Below are 23247 nucleotides of genomic sequence, written 5' to 3'. Positions count from 1 at the left end.
AGAACACCTGCAGTGTGTGGCTACACTGTTGTGTACTGTAGTTACACCTAGAGAATACGTGCAGTGTGGCTACACTATCCTTGTGAACCCCTACGGTGTGTGGCTGCACTGTTCCATATGAATGTTTCACTGTGGGAACACCAGCAGTGTGTGACTGCTCTTTTCTGTATAGAAGTTATGTGGTGGGAACACCTTCAGTGCGTGACTTCAATATTCTCTATAGTAATGTGGTGGAAACACCTGCAGTGTGTATCTGTACTGTTCTGTATGGTAGTTACACGTAAAGAACATCTGCAGTGTGTGGCTACACTATTCTGGACAGTAGTTACGTGGTGGGATCATCTGCAATGTGTAATTGCACTATTTTATATGGTAGTTCCTGGGAGCAGAAGCTGACAGTTTCCCTGTCATAACTGGAGATGTAGCGAGGGTGAAGAAGCAGTGGGAGGGGGAGGGAGGGTTGGAAAAAGGAATAGTGAGCAGGGGGGGGGTGGAATAGGGGAGGGAAGTACTGTGTAGCGATGGGCAGTGGGAGGGGGAGGGAGGGTGGAAAAAGGAATATAGTGGGGGGAAGATGGGGAAGTGTGTTGGTTTAACACTCTTCAGTCGTCGGGTGTAAGACCAGGACAGACTGAGGTAAATGTCCTGAGCTTACTCCACAAGCTGAGTCAACTATAGAGAGCAGTCCAGCTTCACTAGATTGAGTGAGGGAGAGAGAAAGAGAGAGAGGGAGAGAGAGAGGAAGAGAGAGAGGGAGGGAGAGGGAGAGAGGGAGAGAGAGGGGGAGAGAGAAAGAGAGAGAGGGAGAGAGAGAGGAAGAGAGAGAGGAAGAGAGAGAGGAAGAGAGAGAGGGAGGGAGAGAGGGAGAGGGAGAGGGAGAGAGGGAGAGGGAGAGAGGGAGAGAGGGAGAGAGGAGGGAGAGGGCGAGAGGGAGAGGGAGAGAGGGAGAGAGGAGAGGGAGAGAGGGAGAGGGAGAGAGGGAGAGAGAGAGAGGGAGAGAGAGAGGGAGAGAGAGAGAGGGAGAGAGAGGGAGAGAGGGGGAGAGAGGGAGAGAGAGAGAGAGAGAGAGAGAGAGAGAGAGAGAGAGAGAGAGAGAGAGAGAGAGAGAGAGAGAGAGCAAGAGCAAGACAGGTGGTTGGTGATTTGTCTACGTGAAAGGTACAGAGTAAAATTATCTTTGATGCATATGTTTGTGAAAGTCACTTTCAGTAAGTTTGGAAAACTGTCGTGTGTGGTGGTGTGTGGGGTTAGTGGTGGTGTGGAGGTTGGTGGTGGTGTGGAGGTTGGTGGTGTGGGGGATGGTGGTGGTGTGGGAGATGGTGGTGGTGTGGGAGATGGTGGTGGTGTGGGAGATGGTGGTGGTGTGGGAGATGGTGGTGGTGTGTGGGGTTAGTGGTGGTGTGGGGGATGGTGGTGGTGTGGAGGTTGGTGGTGTGGGGGATGGTGGTGGTGTGGGAGATGGTGGTGGTGTGTGGGGTTAGTGGTGGTGTGGAGGTTGGTGGTGGTGTGGAGGTTGGTGGTGTGGGGGATGGTGGTGGTGTGGGAGATGGTGGTGGTGTGTGGGGTTAGTGGTGGTGTGGAGGTTGGTGGTGGTGTGGAGGTTGGTGGTGTGGGGGATGGTGGTGGTGTGGGAGATGGTGGTGGTGTGTGGGGTTAGTGGTGGTGTGGGGGATGGTGGTGGTGTGGGAGATGGTGGTGGTGTGGGAGATGGTGGTGGTGTGTGGGGTTAGTGGTGGTGTGGGGGATGGTGGTGGTGTGGGAGATGGTGGTGGTGTGGGAGATGGTGGTGGTGTGTGGGGTTAGTGGTGGTGTGGGGGATGGTGGTGGTGTGGGGGATGGGGTTGGTGTGGAGGTTGGTGGTGTGGGGGACGGTGGTGGTGTGGAGGTTGGTGTGGGGGATGGTGATGTGGGAAATGGTGGTGGTGTGGGGGATGGTGGTGGTGTGAAGGTTGGTGGTGGTGTGGGAGATGGTGGTGGTGTGGGGGATGGTGGTGGTGTGGGGGATAGTGGTGGTGTGGGGGATGGTTGTGGTGTAGGGGATGGTGGTGTTGTGGGGGATGGTGGTTGGTGGTGGTGTGGGAGATGGTGGTGGTGTGGGGGATGGTGGTGGTGGCGGGGTTGGTGGAGGTGTGGGAAATGATGATGTGGGGGATGGTGGTGGTGTGGGGGTTGGTGGTGGTGTGGGGGATGGTGGTGGTGTGGGGGTTGGTGGTGGTGTGGGAGATGGTGGTGGTGTGGGAGATGGTGGTGGTGTGGGGGTTAGTGGTGGTGTGGGGGATGGTGGTGGTGTGGGGGATGGTGGTGGTGTGTGGGATGGTGTGGGGGATGGTGGTGGTGTGGGGGTTGGAGGAGGTGTGGGGGATGGTGGTGGTGTGGGGGTTGGAGGAGGTGTGGGGGATGGTGGTGGTATGGGAGATGGTGGTGGTGTGGGGGTTGGTGGTGGTGTGGGGGTTGGTGGTGGTGTGGGAGATGGTGGTGGTGTGGGAGATGGTGGTGGTGTGTGGGGTTAGTGGTGGTGTGGGGGATGGGGGATGGTGGTGGTGTGGGGGATGGTGGTGGTGTGTGGGATGGTGTGGGTGTTGGTGGTGGTGTGGGGGTTGGAGGAGGTGTGGGGGATGGTGGTGGTATGGGAGATGGTGGTGGTGTGGGGGTTGGTGGTGGTGTGGGGGTTGATGGTGGTGTGGGGGTTGATGGTGGTGTGGGGGTTGATGGTGTGGGGGTTGATGGTGGTGTGGGGGTTGGGGGTGGTGTGGGGGTTGGTGGTGGTGGGGGGTTGGTGGTGGTGTGGGGGATGGTAGTGGTGTGGGGGCTGGTGGTGGTGTGGGAGATGGTGGTGGTGTGGGGGATGGTGGTGGTGTGTTGGGTTGGTGGTGGTGTGTTGGGTTGGTGGTGGTGTGGGGGTTGGTGGTGGTGTGGCGGTTGGTGGTGGTGTGGGGTTGGTGGTGGTGTGGGAGATTGTGGTGGTGTGTGGGTTGGCGGTGGTGTGGGGGTTGGTGGTGGTGTGGGGGATGGATGGTGGTTGTGTTGCTGCAGGTGTTGGTGAGGGGTGTTGTGAGTGCAATGTAGTGGTGGTGGTAGTGTGGTTGTGGTGGTGATATTGTGGTGGGGGTGGTGAAGGACAAGGAAGGTGGTGTCTATCTTGCTTGAGCTGTGATAGTGTTGGCTGAACTTCCCTTTCACCAACCTCCACAACAACCAAGATCTACAACTACCTCGACCCTCAACCACAGCTACCACCACCACCACTTCCTTTCATCACCACCGTGGTGGTGGTGTGGGAGTTGTTGGTGGTGCAGCCTTCCTCCACTGCTACGACCTCTACCACTGTTCTGCAAGATTCTGGAGGGATTATTCCTAAACTTACACACCGAAATCACTCCATATGAAAGTTAGAGGCTTAGTAGACGGTGCAAGATACCTTCATTGTAAAGCAGGGGAGCCACTAGTACACTGAGAGAGAAATCTCAATGAATGTAAAGGGATCAAAACTTCATAGGTTCTTCAAAACCGTTTCTGATCAGCCAGGCTGTGGTGCATACGGTAGAGTCCACATACTCACACTGACACCTCGTCTCATACCGACACACGCTGTTTCCTTCCTGTCCATTGCAGTACTTTCCCTCATATTCCTCCCTTCTCCTCCAGCTTATCAACCCATCTCTTGTGTAGTACTATGTCGAAAGCCTTCTTACAGTCCAAAATGTTACACTGTAGGCGGCAAGCATCAACGACCTGAACTTAAGTTAAAGGACTCATACAGGATCCAGGAGAGACAAGAGGAGCTAAAAGAGATTAGTGAAATTGAAAGAAATTCGAAATATTTCTTTTCATTGCCAGAAACAAGGCAAACACCACTTCTAGTATAGGACCCATGCTCAGACAAGATGGATCCTACACAGATGACAACAAAGAAATGAGTAAGATACTGAAATCTCAATATGACTCTGTGCTCAGCGAACCACTAATCAGTCTAAAGATAGACATTCCAAATAATTTTTTCATGAATGAGCCTCAAAACCCTGTCAGTGTATGCCAAATTTCTGACATAACCCTAACTCCCCTTGACTTTGAGAAAGCCATTGACAACATGCCCATGCACTCAGCACCAGGCCCAGACTCGTGGAACTCCGTGTTCATTAAGAACTGCAAGAAACCCCTCTCACGGGCCCTAAGTATGCTATGAAGGAGCAAAGACACAAATGAGATTCCAGTCACTAAAAACAGCGGATATAGCCCCACCCCATAAAGATGGCAGCAAAGCAATAGCTAAGAACGTCCGACAACATAAAAATCTTTGAAAGAGTTCTAAGAAACAGGATTGCAAACCACTTGGACTCCCAACAATAGTGGTAAACAGAGTTAAATCGGAAGCTGCCGCAATGAAGAACTCTGTTCCACCAGGCACAGCACTCACCTCTATCCTGTTCCTCATCCTCATATCAGACATAGACAGATATGTAAACCGTATCATCCTCTGCAGACGATACTGGGATCTGCATGGGAGTGTCATCCATTGAGGACACGGTAAATCTCCAAGAAGATATAAACCAAGTTTTCCAATGGGCAACAGAGAACAATATGATGTTCAATGAAGACAAATTCCAACTACTCTGTTATGGAAAACTGGAGAATAATAATAACTAGAACTGAGTATATTACGAAGTATAATCACACAATAGAGCGGAAGAGTGGTAATGTCTGAGGATCTCACCTTCAGTACTCCTGTACGTTAACATCTCCATTTAAGGCAGGTGAAATTGCAGATCTAGAGACTGTACAGAGAAACTTTACTGCATATATAAGTTCCATCAAACACCTTAACTACTGGGAACGCCTGGAAGCACTTGACTTGTACTCACTTCAGCGCAGTGAAGATCCTGAAGGGACTGGTTCCTAATCTGCACACAGAAATCACTCCCTGTGAAAGCAAAAAACTTGGCAGGCGATGCAACATACCCCCAGTGAGAAGTAGGGGCGCCATTAGTACACTAAGAGAAAAAACAATAAGTGTCCGGGACCCAAGACTGTTCAACAGCCTCCCACCAGCCGTAAGGGAAATTACCAACAGATCCCTGGTTGTCTTCATGAGGGAGCTGGACAGATACCTAAGTCAGTGTCGGATCATCCTGGCTGTGGTTCGTACGTTGGACTACGTGCGGCCAGCAGTAACAGCCTAGTTGATCAGGCCCTGATCTACCAGGAGGCCTGGTCATGGACCGGGCCGCGGGGGCGTTGATCCCCGGAATACCCTCCAGGTAGCGGCCACTCTCTCTCGCAAGCATTTCAGTATGAGAGCCTCGCATGGGGGAGGGGGTATGAGAGCCTCGCATGGGGGAGGGGGAATGAAAGCCTCGCATGGGGGAGGGGGTATGAGAGCCTCGCATGGGGGAGGGGGAATGAGAGCCTCGCATGGGGGAGGGGGTATGAGAGCCTCGCATGGGGGAGGGGGTATGAGAGCCTCGCATGGGTTACCTGGAGGTTACCTGGAGGTTATTCCGGGGATCAACGCCCCCGCGGCCCGGTCCACGACCAGGCCTCCCGATGGATCAGGGCCTGATCAACTAGGCTGTTACTGCTGGCCGCACGCAGTCCGACGTACGAGCCACAGCCCGGCTGATCCGGCACTGACTTTAGGTATCTGTCCAGCTCTCTCTTGAAGGCAGCCAGGGGTTTATTGGCAATTCCCCTAATGCTTGATGGGAGGCTGTTGAACAGTTTTGGGCCCCGGACACTTATGGTGTTTTCTCTTAGTGTACCAATGGCGCCCCTACTTTTTATTGGCGGCATTTTGCATCGCCTGCCCAGTCTTTTACTTTCGTAGGGAGTGATTTCTGTGTGCAGATTTGGGACCATTCCTTCCAAGATTTTCCAAGTGTAGATTATGATATATCTCTCCCTCCTGCGTTCCAACGAGTACAAGTCAAGTGCTTTCAAGCGTTCCCAGTAGTTAAGGTGCTTGACAGAACTTATACGTGCAGTAAAGGATCTCTGTACACTCTCTAGATCTGCGATTTCACCTGCTTTGTATGGAGATGTTAATGTACAGCAGTATTCCAGCCTAGAGAGAACAAGTGATTTGAAAAGGATCATCATGGGCTTGGCATCTCTCGTTTTGAAAGTTCTCATTATCCATCCTATCATTTTCTTTGCACGTGCGATCGTGGCACTGTTGTGATCCTTGAAAGTGAGATCCTCAGACATTACTACTCCCAGGTCCCTTACATTATTTTTCCGCTCTATTGTATGGCCGGAGTCAGTAGTATACTCTGTTCTAGTTATTATCTCCTCCAGTTTTCCATAACGGAGTAGTTGGAATTTGTCCTCATTGAACGTCATATTGTTTACCGTTGCCCACTGGAAAACTTTGTTTATATCTTCTTGGAGGTTAACCGCGTCCTCAGCAGGGGGGAGGGGGTATGAGAGCCTAAGGGACTTTGAGGGTCTCACAGGGCAACCTGTACTCCAGCTGGGGAGTTTTTGACAAATTGCCCTTTGTATGTTTCTTTGCCCTAGAAATCTTTCAGAAATTTTAATATTTGTTGCTTCCGGTTTAGTTAAGTTTGTTTAGGGTAACGTATATTTATTTGTAATTACCCGACAGTAAAGAAAAAAAAGTGACTTACGTCTGATAATGCGAAGTATATTTCAAAGCTTCCAGCGCGCGTTTTCTCGAACGTTTAAAAAAAATTGAAGGATGAGTAATGCAGGGAAGGATGAGCTTGGCAGTGTGCATGAGCTCGTCTGCGTTCCTCAAGGCCGCCTTTCCCTCAGACTCCATTACGAGCTCTAGCCCTATCCCCCCCCCCCAAGCCCCACCATAGAGTCATAGAGTCTTTACTTTGTCCCCGCATGAAGTTTTCATTAAATCTTTAGGTACATACCTTTGATATAACTTTCAATGACACACACATGTTATGGGTCCATAAAAAAAAGGGTAGCCCATTATAGTCAAACACTCACTGTCGTGTTTCCAGCGGGATCCCTGAAATTTGCGGATCTAAATTATTATTATTATATTTACGTGAAGTACAAAACCCGTTTACGTGAAGTGCAAAATTTCGTTTATGAATCTTGGAGACTCGAGCAATTTTTAAAACGTGTGCTCCTAGCTTAGATTACTCTTTGACCCAGTTGGCCAGTAAATGATATTGCTGGGAAAAGATTCCCTTGCACCCATCCTCTTGGCGCACTCACGCCATGAAGACCACGCTCCATAACCCCGTGACCTCTCCACTGTGAACACCCACACAAGTTAGTCTCCCAGACAAAGTGGGGTGGTAGAGGGCAGTGATATCAGATCGTAGAGGGGGGTGAACACTCTTACTTGAGGATGGAGAATTGAAACGTGGTGGAACCAGGGGGCAGTAGCAGGAGGTTAGTGAAACCAGAGTCTAGAAGACACAGACCCTCAGTGGAAATAAGTTACTTTGACTTTTTTGAGGGTTATCCTAGGTAATTTTCACATATGTTACTAGATATGATAATTGTACTTATGTGTACCTGTACCTAAATAAACTTATTTAAGATGGAGGTTGCTGGAGACTGGTGGCAGGAGATAAAGTGGAAAGCGATTGGGAAAGTGAATAAAAGTGGAAAGGCAGAGGATGGGTGGTAGAGATTGGGGAAGGTAGAGGGTGGGTGGTAGAGATTGGGGAAGGTAGAGGGTGGGTGGTAGAGATTGGAGAAGGTAGAGGGTGGGAGGTAGAGATTGGAGAAGGTAGAGGGTGGGTGGTAGAGATTGGGGAAGGTAGAGGGTGGGTGGTAGAGATTGGAGAAGGTAGAGGGTGGGTGGTAGAGATTGGAGAAGGTAGAGGATGGGTGGTAGAGATTGGAGAAGGTAGAGGGTGGGTGGTAGAGATTGGGGAAGGTAGAGGGTGGGTGGTAGAGATTGGAGAAGGTAGAGGGTGGGAGGTAGAGATTGGAGAAGGTAGAGGGTGGGTGGTAGAGATTGGGGAAGGTAGAGGGTGGGTGGTAGAGATTGGAGAAGGTAGAGGGTGGGTGGTAGAGATTGGGGAAGGTAGAGGGTGGGTGGTAGAGATTGGAGAAGGTAGAGGGTGGGAGGTAGAGATTGGAGAAGGTAGAGGGTGGGAGGTAGAGATTGGAGAAGGTAGAGGGTGGGTGGTAGAGATTGGGGAAGGTAGAGGGTGGGTGGTAGAGATTGGAGAAGGTAGAGGGTGGGTGGTAGAGATTGGGGAAGGTAGAGGGTGGGAGGTAGAGATTGGAGAAGGTAGAGGGTGGGAGGTAGAGATTGGGGAAGGTAGAGGGTTGGATGTGAAAGGTAGGTTTGACTTACTAGTATCCCTCTGAACTATTCATAGTCCTTATAAAACTATTCCTATTTCTTATTGCATTTAAAGTTCGCATTTCTCCCATCATATCTCTTTTTTCTTCTTTTTGTCTTTGTTCTTTTTTTCAGGTTTTTATCCTCCATTTAATCCCAACACCGTAAGAGGTGTGTCTTGCCTCTTTATTATTGAATGTCCACTCTGCTCTCCCTCCCCTTGAAGACTACGGTGTTCATCACCTACACCTAGGCTGAGGGACTGATTACCTCGTCTTTTGTATATACTTCTACAGTGTTCACTTTGTCCTTGTATTGTTTTGGTAAAGCCTCTGGAGGGCGAAACGTCTTCAAAGTAAAGATATCCAGATGTTGCACATGTGTCTAATTCTTCATCTTATTGGTATTGTATACCATTCGTGTACTTCTTTTCTTAGCTTTATTCTTAAAACCTTGTACAGAAATTGTCTCCATCATTTCCACATTTAGGTCAATTACCAGGCCTTTGAGGCCTGGTGGCCTGGTGGTTAACGCTCTCGCTTCACACGGTGAGGGCCTGGGTTCGATTCCCAGCCAGAGTAGAAACATTGGACGTGTTTCTTTCCACCTGTTGTCTATGTTCCCCATCAGTAAAATGGGTACCTGGGTGTTAGTCGACTGGTGTGGGTCGCATCCTGGGACACTGACCTAAGGAGGCCTGGTCACAGACCGGGCCGCGGGGGCGTTGACCCCCGGAACTCTCTCCAGATAAACTCCAGATAAACTACCCTGAAACTTATAAAAACACTTACTACCTTCTCTGTAACTCATCTGCGTTTTTTTTTTCGCTTTCATCTATGTTCACTTGTTTCATAAACGTGTCGGAGATAATTATTTGATAGCAGTCTTGGGTGTTGAAGTGTAGATGTGGTGGAGCGATGGCAGCTGCAAGCTCTGTTCCGTAACAGTGACTTGAATTGCAACCCCAGAACTGTGTAATTCTTTGCCATAACCCGAGAATGGTTAATTAGTTTAAATATGATATAGTCGAAAAAAAAACACATAAGGTAAAAGGAGACTTTTATTAATACGATATTTCATTTGTATTGTGGATGATGTATAATATGGACAGGATGAGGAACTGGTCACCTCCTACCAAGGCTGACGGACTGATCAGGTTAAAATTCCTACCATTACTGTCTCGAGTGTTATATTCATCTGTATTCACTGAAGAAGCCTGTTATTGTTCCTTCACGGGATGAGGGAAGGGAAGCACTTGATGTCGGTGAAGGCATATTGATCCAAAGAATTCGAAGTCTCCTATTCCTTTAGATTGAACTTAATTACTTCCCATTCTCCTGGCGCTTTATAATAAAAATAAAAATAAATAATGTGAACGAAATTATTTGGTAGAGCAGAAAGCGGGTGGTTAATGATAGACGTCTTCGGAGGCTTCTTACTTTATTGCTAAGTCGTGGTGGGTACACAGGCTTGTGTGTTGTGCCCATGTCCCGGGAGGGCCATCCCACGAGAGAGAGAGAGAGCTACTAGGCCTTGTGTCTTCCTGCTAGGCCGCTGTGTGAGTGAGTGTGGGACCAGCTTCCCACAGACCTGGACAGGCCCAGAGGGCAGCACTTTAGTGGCACGAAATATGAACTGAGCTGGCAGACAGCATAGGCTGTCTACAATAATAATAATAATAATAATAATAATAATAATAATAATAATAATAATAATAATAATAATAATAATTTACTGTTAAAACATACAAATGTAACCTGTTATAGGTGTACAGTATTACAGTAATCCGTATATAAAAATTATAACATGGACTTGGGTGGCCTTGAAGCCCAGGTTGGCTGCACGGTGCAGGCACCAGAATAATGTTTACTGTTTACCAAAATGAATACATCAACAATGTGCTACTGCCCTTTTCTACATGATAAGTTATACAGCGGGAAGAAAAGCTAGCAATGTTTCTTTGTTATATTTTATCACAGGATGCTTTACATTCACACTACCGCATCCATTGACACACAACATGGTTGTTCCTCGCTTATTTGGCTCAGTCATAATAAAAAGTTTATATCTGGTACGTGTAGAAATTTTAAAACTGCAAAGTCAGACGCCATTAGAAGAGCTGTTATCCTAGCTCATTTTAACTTCTATTTGGATGCAATTCACAACAGTCGACTAACACGCAGGTCTCTGTATACTTCTCGGTGAAGAGTGGTAACAGGTGTGGTGATGGAATAAGAGGGTAGAGTAACAAGTGAAGCTGAGATTATGGGGATGACGAGGAGGAAGTGGGAGATGAGGAGAGGAGATGAAGAGGAAGAAAGGGGGTTAAAAGAAGAGTTAAGAGGAGGAAAACGAGGAGGGGGGGGTAGAAAGAGAAGGAGAGGGTGACGTTGTTGAAGGGTGACTAACACTCACGTCCGCCACACAAAGGATGCAGAGTGACTAGCAAGATTCACTGAGAAAAGGCCAATACTCAGTAGGGATCACCTCCCTCATCAGTGGTCTCCCAGATGACAACGTGAAGTCTTCATAACACGTAATGACCAGAACCAATGGCACGGTAACCAAGAGTTAGCTGCTGGGGCTGGGGGTTATTATATATGAGAGGACCATAAATTTAATACTGTCATGATAACTTGGAATTAGAAATCATTGTTAAGTAGGCAGGTTAAGGAAAGCGGAGTTAATATTGAAGATGAGACGGTCGTGTGTGGTGTAGTTGAGTAGGTCAGTGAATAAAACATTGTAATGTGCGTGACGCTAAGAATACTGATGGTGATAGTGATGCCGGCGGTGGTCGTGATAGTAGTGGTCGTAATGGTGGTGGTCGTAATGGTGGTGGTCGTGATGGCGGTGGTAGTGGTGGTAGTTTTAACTGTGTTGCATGTACTTGAGGCTAGGAAGAGGATCTTTGGGATGGTTGGGAATGAGGGGGGGAGGGAGTTTGAAGGGTGGGAGCCGGACATAACCCCCCCACATGGGTGTGGGCGTCACTTATCAAGGTCACGGCGGGCTGACAGTTTGGGCGTGAGGGCGGGCTGACAGTGTGGGCGTGCACCAAATATTTAACCGTCCTTGAACTGTGGCAACAAACTAGCAGTGTACAGTATATTATGGAATGCTGTCTTGTTAGAGAGGGAGTAGGGCAGAGAGGGTAGATGGAGTGGTCTCACCTGCGGTATCCATTGGGCAGTGCCCAGCACAGGACCTACAAAAAAGTTTTAGGCCTTCAAAAAAAAAAAAATCAAGAGTAAAAAATGAGAAAATACATTGCTCTAAGTAAATATATATTTTTAAGTGAATGCTCCTGTTTCATATCCGTCTTGATATATTTTCAACCGAAGGTACCGCTAGCACCAACAGCCTGGTTGATCAGGCAGTCAGCAGGAACACCTTACTAAATATATATACTGTGTCTACAGGAGTATATTCCTAGCAGAGAATATCACTTATACTACTGAAGTATAAAGCACTTCAGTTTTTAATACGTTCCTTCACTGAACTATATGCAAACTGACACTGCGATTATGAGAAGGATCAGGGCGGGACAGGGTGGAGTGATGGGTGTTGCAGGGCGGGACAGGGTGGAGTGATGGGTGTTGCAGGGCGGGACAGGGTGGAGTGATGGGTGTTGCAGGGCGGGACAGGGTGGAGTGATGGGTGTTGCAGGGCGGGTGAGGGTGGAGTGATGGGTGTTGCAGGGCGGGACAGGGTGGAGTGATGGGTGTTGCAGGGCGGGACAGGGTGGAGTGATGGGTGTTGCAGGGCGGGACAGGGTGGAGTGATGGGTGTTGCAGGGCGGGACAGGGTGGAGTGATGGGTGTTGCAGGGCGGGACAGGGTGGAGTGATGGGTGTTGCAGGGCGGGACAGGGTGGAGTGATGGGTGTTGCAGGGCGGGACAGGGTGGAGTGATGGGTGTTGCAGGGCGGGACAGTGTGGAGTGATGGGTGTTGCAGGGCGGGACAGGGTGGAGTGATGGGTGTTGCAGGGCGGGACAGGGTGGAGTGATGGGTGTTGCAGGGCGGGACAGGGTGGAGTGATGGGTGTTGCAGGGCGGGACAGTGTGGAGTGATGGGTGTTGCAGGGCGGGACAGGGTGCAGTGATGGGTGTTGCAGGGCGGGACAGGGTGGAGTGATGGGTGTTGCAGGGCGGGACAGGATGGAGTGATGGGTGTTGCAGGGCGGGACAGTGTGGAGTGATGGGTGTTGCAGGGCGGGACAGGGTGGAGTGATGGGTGTTGCAGGGCGGGACAGGGTGGAGTGATGGGTGTTGCAGGGCGGGACAGGGTGGAGTGATGGGTGTTGCAGGGCGGGACAGGGTGGAGTGATGGGTGTTGCAGGGCGGGACAGTGTGGAATGATGGGTGTTGCAGGGCGGGACAGGGTGGAGTGATGGGTGTTGCAGGGCGGGACAGGGTGGAGTGATGGGTGTTGCAGGGCGGGACAGGGTGGATTGATGGGTGTTGCAGGGCGGGGCAATGTGGAATGATGGGTGTTGCAGGGCGGGACAGGGTGGAATAATGGGTGTTGCAGGGCGGGACAGGGTGGAATAATGGGTGTTGCAGGTCGGGCCAGGGTGGAGTGATGGGTGTTGCAGGGTGGAGTGATGGGTGTTGCAGGACGGGACAGGGTGGAGTGATGGGTGTTGCAGGGCGGGGCAGGGTGGGGTGATGGGTGTTGCAGAGCGGGACAGGGTGGGGTGATGGGTGTTGCAGGGCGGGGCAGTGTGGAATGATGGGTGTTGTAGGGCGGGACAGGGTGGAATAATGGGTGTTGCAGGGCGGGACAGGGTGGAATAATGGGTGTTGCAGGACGGGACAGGGTGGAATAATGGGTGTTGCAGGGCGGGACAGGGTGGAGTGATGGGTGTTGCAGGGTGGAGAGATGGGTGTTGCAGGGCGGGGCAGGGTGGGGTGATGGGTGTTGCAGGGCGGGACAGGGTGGTGTGATGGGTGTTGCAGGGCGGGGCAGGGTGGGGTGATGGGTGTTGCAGGGCGGGGCAGGGTGGAGTAATGGGTGTTGCAGGGCGGGACAGGGTGGAGTGATTCGTGTGCAGGGCGGGGGAGTGTGGAGTGATGGGTGTTCCAGGGCGGGACAGGGTGGAGTAATGGGTGTTACAGGGCGGGACAGGGTGGAGTGATGGGTATTGCAGGGTGGAGTGATGGGTGTTGCAGGACGGGACAGGGTGGAGTGATGGGTGTTGCAGGGTGGGGCAGGGTGGGGTGATGGGTGTTGCAGGGCGGGACAGGGTGGGGTGATGGGTGTTGCAGGGCGGGGCAGGGTGGGGTGATGGGTGTTGCAGGGCGGGGCAGGGGGGAGTGATGGGTGTTGCAGGGTGGGGCAGGGTGGGGTGATGGGTGTTGCAGGGCGGGACAGGGTGGGGTGATGGGTGTTGCAGGGCGGGACAGGGTGGAGTGATGGGTGTTGCAGGGCGGGGCAGGGTGGGGTGATGGGTGTTGCAGGGCGGAGCAGTGTAGGGTGATAGATATTGCAGACCAGGGCGGGGCAGTGTATAGTGATGGATGTTGTGTGACACTAGTCACCCTGTTGGTGTATGTGAGGGTGAGTGTAGTGCGGGAGAGAGGAGGGACAAGCATGTTGGTAAATACTTCTTCATAACAAGGGAAGTAACAGTAGTGGAGCACCCAACGAAGAGGTTATGGAGGTAAACAATATACAAGGTATCAGGGATGGGTTATATGCCCTCCACACTACGAATTAACTCCACCAGTCCATTGAAGGTTAAAGAGGCGGAGTTAGCTGAAACTCGACCTCCCCAGGCATAACTAGTAGAGAGAGAGAGAGAGAGAGAGAGAGAGAGAGAGAGAGAGAGAGAGAGAGAGAGAGAGAGAGAGAGAGAGAGAGAGATTGATAGGGTAGACAGGGACAGTGTTTGATGTAGTCGGGGACACAACTTGAAGTTAAAGCACAGAGGAGCCATAGGGATGTCAGGAAGTATTTCTTCCGTGCCAGAGTGGTCGGAAATTGGAATCATATCGACGAGGAAGTGGAGGCAGGCTCCATACATAGTTTTAAGAAAATGTACGATAGGGCCCTAAGCTAGGAGGGAGTGAATTTGGCAAGCGACAAGGGGCAGACTAGTACTCGACCTCTGCAACCACATACAGATGAGTACACACCCACCCACAAAACTGTAGACAACAAACTAAAAGAAAAAAAGAGAAAGAATTAGTGAGGCAAACACATTTGTAAATAATTTGTACATTAACATAAAAAGACTAGAAGTGAGGGATATTATAAATGAAAAGAAGTCTGACATTGTCTGACCGAAACTTAAGTAGAAAACAATTAATTTATATTCGACAGGCTCGATGCTGGTGAAGAGCTCTTGACCTCATCGAATTGGAACTACCCTCCCCTTTCTTGGATCAAACCTGATTATTTCCCATTTCCCTGGTCCTGTATGACCCTAACAAGTATAGTTATCATCATCATCATCATCATCACCTAGCCACAGTAATGACCAGAGGGATGAAGGTAAGTACAAACCAAGCGGATGCTGGGTTCCACTTGACATTGATACACACACAGTGTATTATCTAGCTATTATGTCTTTGAGTGAGGCGAATCGTCTGGTGATCCGATAGCCCTCATTGATAACTGATATCTTGGTTTCAGTACAAACTCTGTGACTTCTTGTGTGAAACTGACTTAGGGCATCAACTGTGACTTACGTCCTCACCACAGAAGCTCACCCATCACGCTTCTTTCCCCCCCCCCCCCAACTTCAACGTTCCACCGGCATATAACTGAATGAATAAATTTAGTACAGTTTGTAAATATATTCATGTTCAGGTAAGGTTAATTAATGTAAAGTACATAGATAAGACGCATGTAGGGGAGAGACGCTTACAAAGACGTGTCGGTCCGAGTTGGACCATTTAAGTCTCACTGTGACCGAAACTTCGTCGTAAGCTTCTCTTTCCTATGTGCGGGTTATTGTGTATTGTTCCAGTCACGGTATTGTGCCTCTTTGTTCTTTAATTAATGTAAATCTGCGCTGATAGTACCAGATACTAAAAGGTATTGAAGGTGAACATAGAACGTGTCCAGGCCTTTGCTTCCTCTTGTTATAAGTGTCCTTGTGTTATAATACCTATCGACATCTTTTTGCCTTCCTTTAGTCGTCTTCCTGTGACCTTGCATAAAGCTGCAGCAGAGGTGTGTAAATGTGTCGCAATCTGCTTCCACGGACCACCTGTTCATTACTGATACTTGCTGTTATCTTGACACTTCTTTTTATAGGTAAAATGTGCGGCTTCAATATAATACCCAAGTTTTGATCAGTCATTCCTTTAGGATAATGAGATAAACATTTTTATCTGCGGTATACTGGGTGTCGTGACTCTAGAAACATCAAGTGTATACCAGCGTGACATACACTCTTAAAGGTATATTGGGAAAGTAAAAAGACTGGACTGGACCACTAGATAACCCACGCGTAGGAGACGGAAACTTATGACGATGTTTCGGTCCAACTTGGTCCATTAATGGTCCAAGTCGGACCGAAATGTTGTCATAGGTTTCATTCTCCTACGTGCACGTTATCTGTGTATGAGAGGCACCTTGCATATTAGCAATAATAATAATAATAATAATAATAATAATAATAATAATAATAATAATAATAATAATAAACTGTTGCTAACTGGTGTCCATATATTGTACATAAATACATTTTAACTTCAAGTAATGATGCATTTATAATGAGGTGGAACGTATGGTATTACCATGAGACAACAGTTTAGGTCCATATATACACAAATATATAATATGAGTTGTAGGTGGCTGGGTGGTAGAGGTCATGGGGGGAATGGCTTTATTTAGCAAAATAGGATACATCAAACATGTTATCATAATTTATTCTCTATGACGGTTACATAGATAGATAAAAAAATAACAGAATGGAGGTGGCACAAGATATCAGGAATACTGCTGGGACTAGTGTAGATGTCTTCAAGAGGAAACTGGACAAGTATCTTCACCAGGTGAAAGATCAACTAGGCTGTGATGGATATGTGGGTCAGCGGGCCACCGACAGCAACAGCCTGGTTGGCCAGGTAAGCACCAGACCAGCCTGGCCCAGGGCCGGGCTCCAGGAGTAGGAACACTCGGAATTCATCAAAGGTAAGGTATGAAGGTATGGGAGGGAGGGAGTGGAGTGGATAAACGGTGAAGGCATGAGGTGAGTGAATGAATAGTAAGGGAAAGGGTGAGGGAACACTGGAGTAGTGAAGGTTCATGTTAGAGTGGAGATGCTGGAATGATGGTTGGCGGCCGTGTAGGTGAATGTAGTGTTGTGTCAGAGTAGGCCAAGGATGACTCCTGCCACACCACCCACAACCTGCCTTCTTGCTGGTAGGTGCTTACCTACACCACCTACAACCTGCCTTCTTGCTGGTAGGTGCTTACCTACACCACCCACAACCTGCCTTCTTGCTGGTAGGTGCTTACCTACACCTCCCACAACCTGCCTTCTTACTGGTAGGTGCTTACCTACACCACCCACAACCTGCCTTCTTGCTGGTAGGTGCTCACCTACACCACCTACAACCTGCCTTCTTGCTGGTAGGTGCTTACCTACACCACCCACAACCTGCCTTCTTGCTGGTAGGTGCTTACCTACACCACCCACAACCTGCCTTCTTGCTGGTAGGTGCTTACCTACACCACCCACAACCTGCCTTCTTGCTGGTAGGTGCTTACCTACAACACCCACAACCTGCCTTCTTGCTGGTAGGTGCTTACCTACACCACCCACAACCTGCCTTCTTGCTGGTAGGTGCTTACCTACACCACCCACAACCTGCCTTCTTGCTGGTAGGTGCTTACCTACACCACCCACAACCTGCCTTCTTGCTGGTAGGTGCTTACCTACACCTCCCACAACCTGCCTTCTTACTGGTAGGTGCTTACCTACACCACCCACAACCTGCCTTCTTGCTGGTAGGTGCTCACCTACACCACCTACAACCTGCCTTCTTGCTGGTAGGTGCTTACCTACACCACCCACAACCTGCCTTCTTGCTGGTAGGTGCTTACCTACACCACCCACAACCTGCCTTCTTGCTGGTAGGTGCTTACCTACACCACCCACAACCTGCCTTCTTGCTGGTAGGTGCTTACCTACAACACCCACAACCTGCCTTCTTGCTGGTAGGTGCTTACCTATACCACCCACAACCTGCCTTCTTGCTGGTAGGTGCTTACCTACACCACCCACAACCTGCCTTCTTGCTGGTAGGTGCTTACCTACACCACCCACAACCTGCCTTCTTGCTGGTAGGTGCTCACCTACACCACCTACAACCTGCCTTCTTGCTGGTAGGTGCTTACCTACACCACCCACAACCTGCCTTCTTGCTGGTAGGTGCTTACCTACACCACCCACAACCTGCCTTCTTGCTGGTAGGTGCTTACCTACACCACCCACAACCTGCCTTCTTGCTGGTAGGTGCTTACCTACAACACCCACAACCTGCCTTCTTGCTGGTAGGTGCTTACCTACACCACCCACAACCTGCCTTCTTGCTGGTAGGTGCTTACCTACACCACCCACAACCTGCCTTCTTGCTGGTAGGTGCTTACCTACACCACCCACAACCTGCCTTCTTGCTGGTAGGTGCTTACCTACACCTCCCACAACCTGCCTTCTTACTGGTAGGTGCTTACCTACACCACCCACAACCTGCCTTCTTGCTGGTAGGTGCTCACCTACACCACCTACAACCTGCCTTCTTGCTGGTAGGTGCTTACCTACACCACCCACAACCTGCCTTCTTGCTGGTAGGTGCTTACCTACACCACCTACAACCTGCCTTCTTGCTGGTAGGTTCTAACCTACACCACCCACAACCTGCCTTCTTGCTGGTAGGTGCTCACCTACACCACCTACAACCTGCCTTCTTGCTGGTAGGTGCTTACCTACACCACCCACAACCTGCCTTCTTGCTGGTAGGTGCTTACCTACACCACCTACAACCTGCCTTCTTGCTGGTAGGTGCTAACCTACACCACCCACAACCTGCCTTCTTGCTGGTAGGTGCTCACCTACACCACCTACAACCTGCCTTCTTGCTGGTAGGTGCTTGCCTACACCACCCACAACCTGCCTTCTTGCTGGTAGGTGCTTACCTACACCACCTACAACCTGCCTTCTTGCTGGTAGGTGCTAACCTACACCACCCACAACCTGCCTTCTTGCTGGTAGGTGCTTACCTACCCCTCCCACAACCTGCCTTCTTACTGGTAGGTGCTTACCTACACCACCCACAACCTGCCTTCCGAACAACATAACAGCAAAAATTGGTTTTAGGGTGTTTATGTACTGTGGGTAAAATACTTAAGTGTTGCTGGGTATGACGCCCAGTCCTACCAGGCGTCATATCGGAAAACTGTGCAGGAAACCATCGGCTATGCTGGGTGTCATAACCTGTACAAGAATACATTTTGATGGGTGTCATAGCCTGTACAAGAGCACATTGTGCTGGGTGTCATAGCCTGTGCAAGAGCACATTGTGCTGGGTGTCATAGCCTGTACAAGAGCACATTGTGCTGGGTGTCATAGCCTGTGCAAGAGCACATTGTGCTGGGTGTCATAGCCTGTGCAAGAGCACATTGTGCTGGGTGTCATAGCCTGTACAAGAGCACATTCTGCTGGGTGTCATAGCCTGTGCAAGAGCACATTGTGCTGGGTGTCATAGCCTGTACAAGAGCACATTCTGCTGGGTGTCATAGCCTATGCAAGAGCACATTGTGCTGGGTGTCATAGCCTGTACAAGAGCACATTGTGCTGGGTGTCATAGCCTGTGCAAGAGCACATTGTGCTGGGTGTCATAGCCTGTACAAGAGCACATTGTGCTGGGTGTCATAGCCTGTGCAAGAACACATTGTGCTGGGTGTCATAGCCTGTGCAAGAGCACATTGTGCTGGGTGTCATAGCCTGTGCAAGAACACATTGTGCTGAGTGTCATAGCCTGTGCAAGAGCACATTCTGCTGGGTGTCATAGCCTGTGCAAGAGCACATTCTGCTGGGTGTCATAGCCTGTCGAAGAACACATTCTGCTGGGTGTCATAGCCTGTGCAAGAGCACATTCTGCTGGGTGTCATAGCCTGTGCAAGAGCACATTCTGCTGGGTGTCATAGCCTGTGCAAGGACACATTGTGCTGGGTGTCATAGCCTGTGCAAGAACACATTGTGCTGAGTGTCATAGCCTGTGCAAGAACACATTCTGCTGGGTGTCATAGCCTGTGCAAGAGCACATTCTGCTGGGTGTCATAGCCTGTGCAAGAGCACATTGTGCTGGGTGTCATAGCCTGTGCAAGAACACATTGTGCTGAGTGTCATAGCCTGTGCAAGGACACATTCTGCTGGGTGTCATAGCCTGTGCAAGGACACATTGTGCTGGGTGTCATAGCCTGTGCAAGAGCACATTGTGCTGGGTGTCATAGCCTGTGCAAGAACACATTGTGCTGGGTGTCATAGCCTATGCAAGAGCACATTGTGCTGGGTGTCATAGCCTGTGCAAGGACACATTCTGCTGGGTGTCATAGCCTGTGCAAGAACACATTGTGCTGGGTGTCATAGCCTGTGCAAGGACACATTCTGCTGGGTGTCATAGCCTGTGCAAGGACACATTCTGCTGGGTGTCATAGCCTGTGCAAGGACACATTGTGCTGGGTGTCATAGCCTGTGCAAGGACACATTGTGCTGGGTGTCATAGCCTGTGCAAGGACACATTGTGCTGGGTGTCATAGCCTGTGCAAGGACACATTGTGCTGGGTGTCATAGCCTGTGCAAGGACACATTGTGCTGGGTGTCATAGCCTGTGCAAGGACACATTGTGCTGGGTGTCATAGCCTGTGCAAGGACACATTGTGCTGGGTGTCATAGCCTGTGCAAGAGCACATTGTGCTGAGTGTCATAGCCTGTGCAAGGACACATTCTGCTGGGTGTCATAGCCTGTGCAAGAACACATTGTGCTGGGTGTCATAGCCTGTGCAAGAGCACATTGTGCTGGGTGTCATAGCCTGTGCAAGGACACATTCTGCTGGGTGTCATAGCCTGTGCAAGAACACATTGTGCTGGGTGTCATAGCCTGTACAAGAGCACATTGTGCTGAGTGTCATAGCCTGTGCAAGGACACATTGTGCTGAGTGTCATAGCCTGTGCAAGGACACATTGTGCTGGGTGTCATAGCCTGTGCAAGAACACATTGTGCTGAGTGTCATAGCCTGTGCAAGGACACATTCTGCTGGGTGTCATAGCCTGTGCAAGAACACATTGTGCTGGGTGTCATAGCCTGTCGAAGAGCACATTCTGCTGGGTGTCATAGCCTGTGCAAGAACACATTGTGCTGGGTGTCATAGCCTGTGCAAGAACACATTGTGCTGGGTGCCATAGCCTGTCGAAGAGCACATTCTGCTGGGTGTCATAGCCTGTACAAGAGAACTTCTGTCCTTCTGCAAGTATTCAAGTATTTGGTAAAACATATTCGTACACTACAGTATAATTCAACAACAAAAAGTGATTGGTATGTAACAGTGGATGTACGAAGGTAGCGGCCTTGCTACCACAAGTTCCGCTCCATACCTCATAGCCCAAGAAAAGTATAACAAGGACAAGGGTTGCTGAAGAACCTGCTGGGGTAACGTTTCGCTCTGTGTAGAGCTTTATCAATTATGTGGAGAAATTATCACCATCATGGGGCTGAGACCCCTTTCTATCTCACAGACAAGACAATGATAAAGTCCACTGTGTGGGCGAAACGTTGTCAATAAATTATCACATTATACTGCTTATGTGTTTACTTTTCCATTGTGTCGGTATTTTATACCATTTATTTCCATCTTCCCTTGTCACGCAGCGCTTAACTGTTCAGGAGAGACTTCAGTACTTCCTCATATTGCGTGCTCCGACCCTCTAGAGTAGGCGTTCCCAACCTGCGGCCCGCGGGTCGCATGTGGCCCTTTTAAAAAATGACTGCGGCCCTCACATGAAATTATTAATTCACTTTTATGTAGGTTCCACACTGCACAGTGGCAACAAAACCGTGCGGCCCTCAAAACACATTTGACCATCAAATGTGGCCCACTTGTGTAGGAAGGTTGAGGCCCACTGCTCTAGAGAAAGGTTTATTAGGAATATAGATAAATGATTCAGAGAACCCACAAGTTGATCATTTAGACACATGTGCAGCATTTGGGTATCTTTATTGAGGAAACGTTTCGCCACACAGTGGCTTCATCAGTCCAATACAAAAAAGAATGGTGAAGATCAGAAGGAGTTTAATTAAGGTAATAAGTCCCTCAGCCTGGAGTTTATTAGGACCATCTTTCGCCCTGTGTATAGCTTTTATCAAGTCATGACTTGAAAAGGTTCTGTACAGCGCCGTGAAAGCTTGCTTTTCAACGTGTTCTTTTTCTTAAATATCTTCGGCTGTATGTCATTCGGATACAAACCAGTGCTAAAAACTTGTGATGTATTTGGTAATATCTGTTAATGGTTCCGAGGATCATCGCCCCAGCGACCCGGTCTCAGACCAGGCCTCATAAATTGGAAAAGTAAGTCAGGGAACGGGTGGGGGTTGAACCTATGGCAAGTGAATCCTAAAACTCGCAGGCCAATGTGTTAACCACTGGGCCAGCTGGTTCTAAATAAGATTAATTTAACTAGGTATATTGCTGTACACCATAGGGAGGTTAGCATGGGCCACCACTGTGACTACAAATGCAGGTTTTTACAGATGAATCCTACACCAGAGTGGCTGTGGCGAACTCTAGCTAATGTTCCTTCAAAGACGCCATCATGACTCACGAAATTATAACAACACGATTGCAGACAAACCACAGAACGGGTGGAAGGCGAACCCATGGCAGGTGAGTCCTGCCACGGACTAATATTATTATATAATATAATATATATTTTATATAATAATGCAGACATAAAAACTATTAAGGACATAGGAAAGTAAACATGAACGTGTAAGTAGAAGTGTGTAAGATTTACCTCTCATGTTACGTCTTCATTAAACAGAAAAAAAAGACCAGCAGTCCTGTCATGGTACAAAAGAGTTGTACTTCACACGCACATGTACAAGATAAATAGTAGATTAGAAGACAACAATCGTCAATCTTCCTGTCATACGAGTGTGAAACGGAAGCCTCTGATTGGTTTACATTCTTGCAGGGTTGCTGATCTGAATTTTATAAACTTCTACAGATTACATTTGTTATATATTTATATTTACTTTATTGTGTCGTTCTTAATTGTTATTATTACTGTAATATTTTTTTTCCTAATGTAAGAGGCCTGCTTTGAGACCTGACCGCGGGGACAGTGATCTCTTGAATCATTCACCTTACACGCCGACGATGTCTGGAAGCCTCGCTAATCACCGTCACCGACACCATGAAACGTAATACTGGAAACTACAAAATTTCTAAAACATTAGCATACATGATACTCAACCAGGCAAAGCACTACCTACCTAACAACACAGGAGTCACATGATCCCATTGTCTACCCGTCCTCATCCCAATATGGCATTCTTCAGGTCACTCACACCTCACTCTCCGCCTATATATGCTGTCTTTATAACCTCTGTATGTTAGAAGTCATCAAGGTCCCAGGACTGAAATATTTGCTAATCAATATGTCCTAGTGTTTGCTTACGTGTTTTCACATACCAACTTGTCGGTAACTGTTACTACGGTTTATAACATTTACATATATACCAGGTGTTGTGTGTACCAGGTGTTACTATAGGTGTGTACTGCTCAGATTTGTCAAGGGAATCGATGGCGCTGTGGGTAGGGGCCCCAAACATCTAATATTTTGGATTGACTGGGTTGCTGTGGACATAGGCTCGAGTCTCACACGTTAGCTGAGATATAAAAAATAATGTTTGTCAGTATACCATCCATCTTATAGTGGTAGAGCATCC

General features: G+C 49.0%; 1 protein-coding gene across 16 annotated transcripts in view; it reads left to right on the top strand.

Annotated features, from left to right (window-relative positions):
* Nucleotides 1-23247, top strand: part of mmy (UDP-N-acetylglucosamine pyrophosphorylase mmy) — a 266724-nt gene that overhangs the window by 135985 nt on the left and 107492 nt on the right. The window contains exon 1 of one of the 16 annotated variants that reach the window (XM_053794680.2): nt 22095-22180. The exons of the other annotated variants lie outside the window; for them this stretch is intronic. Within the exon in view, the coding sequence (XP_053650655.2) occupies nt 22110-22180 (71 nt within the window). The 5' untranslated portion in view covers nt 22095-22109. Of the gene's footprint in view, nt 1-22094; nt 22181-23247 lie in introns of those variants that run through there. 16 annotated transcript variants of the gene reach the window in all.

The sequence above is a fragment of the Cherax quadricarinatus genome, chromosome 73 (genome assembly GCF_038502225.1).
Source record: "Cherax quadricarinatus isolate ZL_2023a chromosome 73, ASM3850222v1, whole genome shotgun sequence".
NCBI lineage: Eukaryota > Metazoa > Arthropoda > Malacostraca > Decapoda > Parastacidae > Cherax > Cherax quadricarinatus.
The sequence above is the reverse complement of the archived record's forward strand: the minus strand, read 5'-3'. Positions and strand labels throughout refer to the sequence as shown.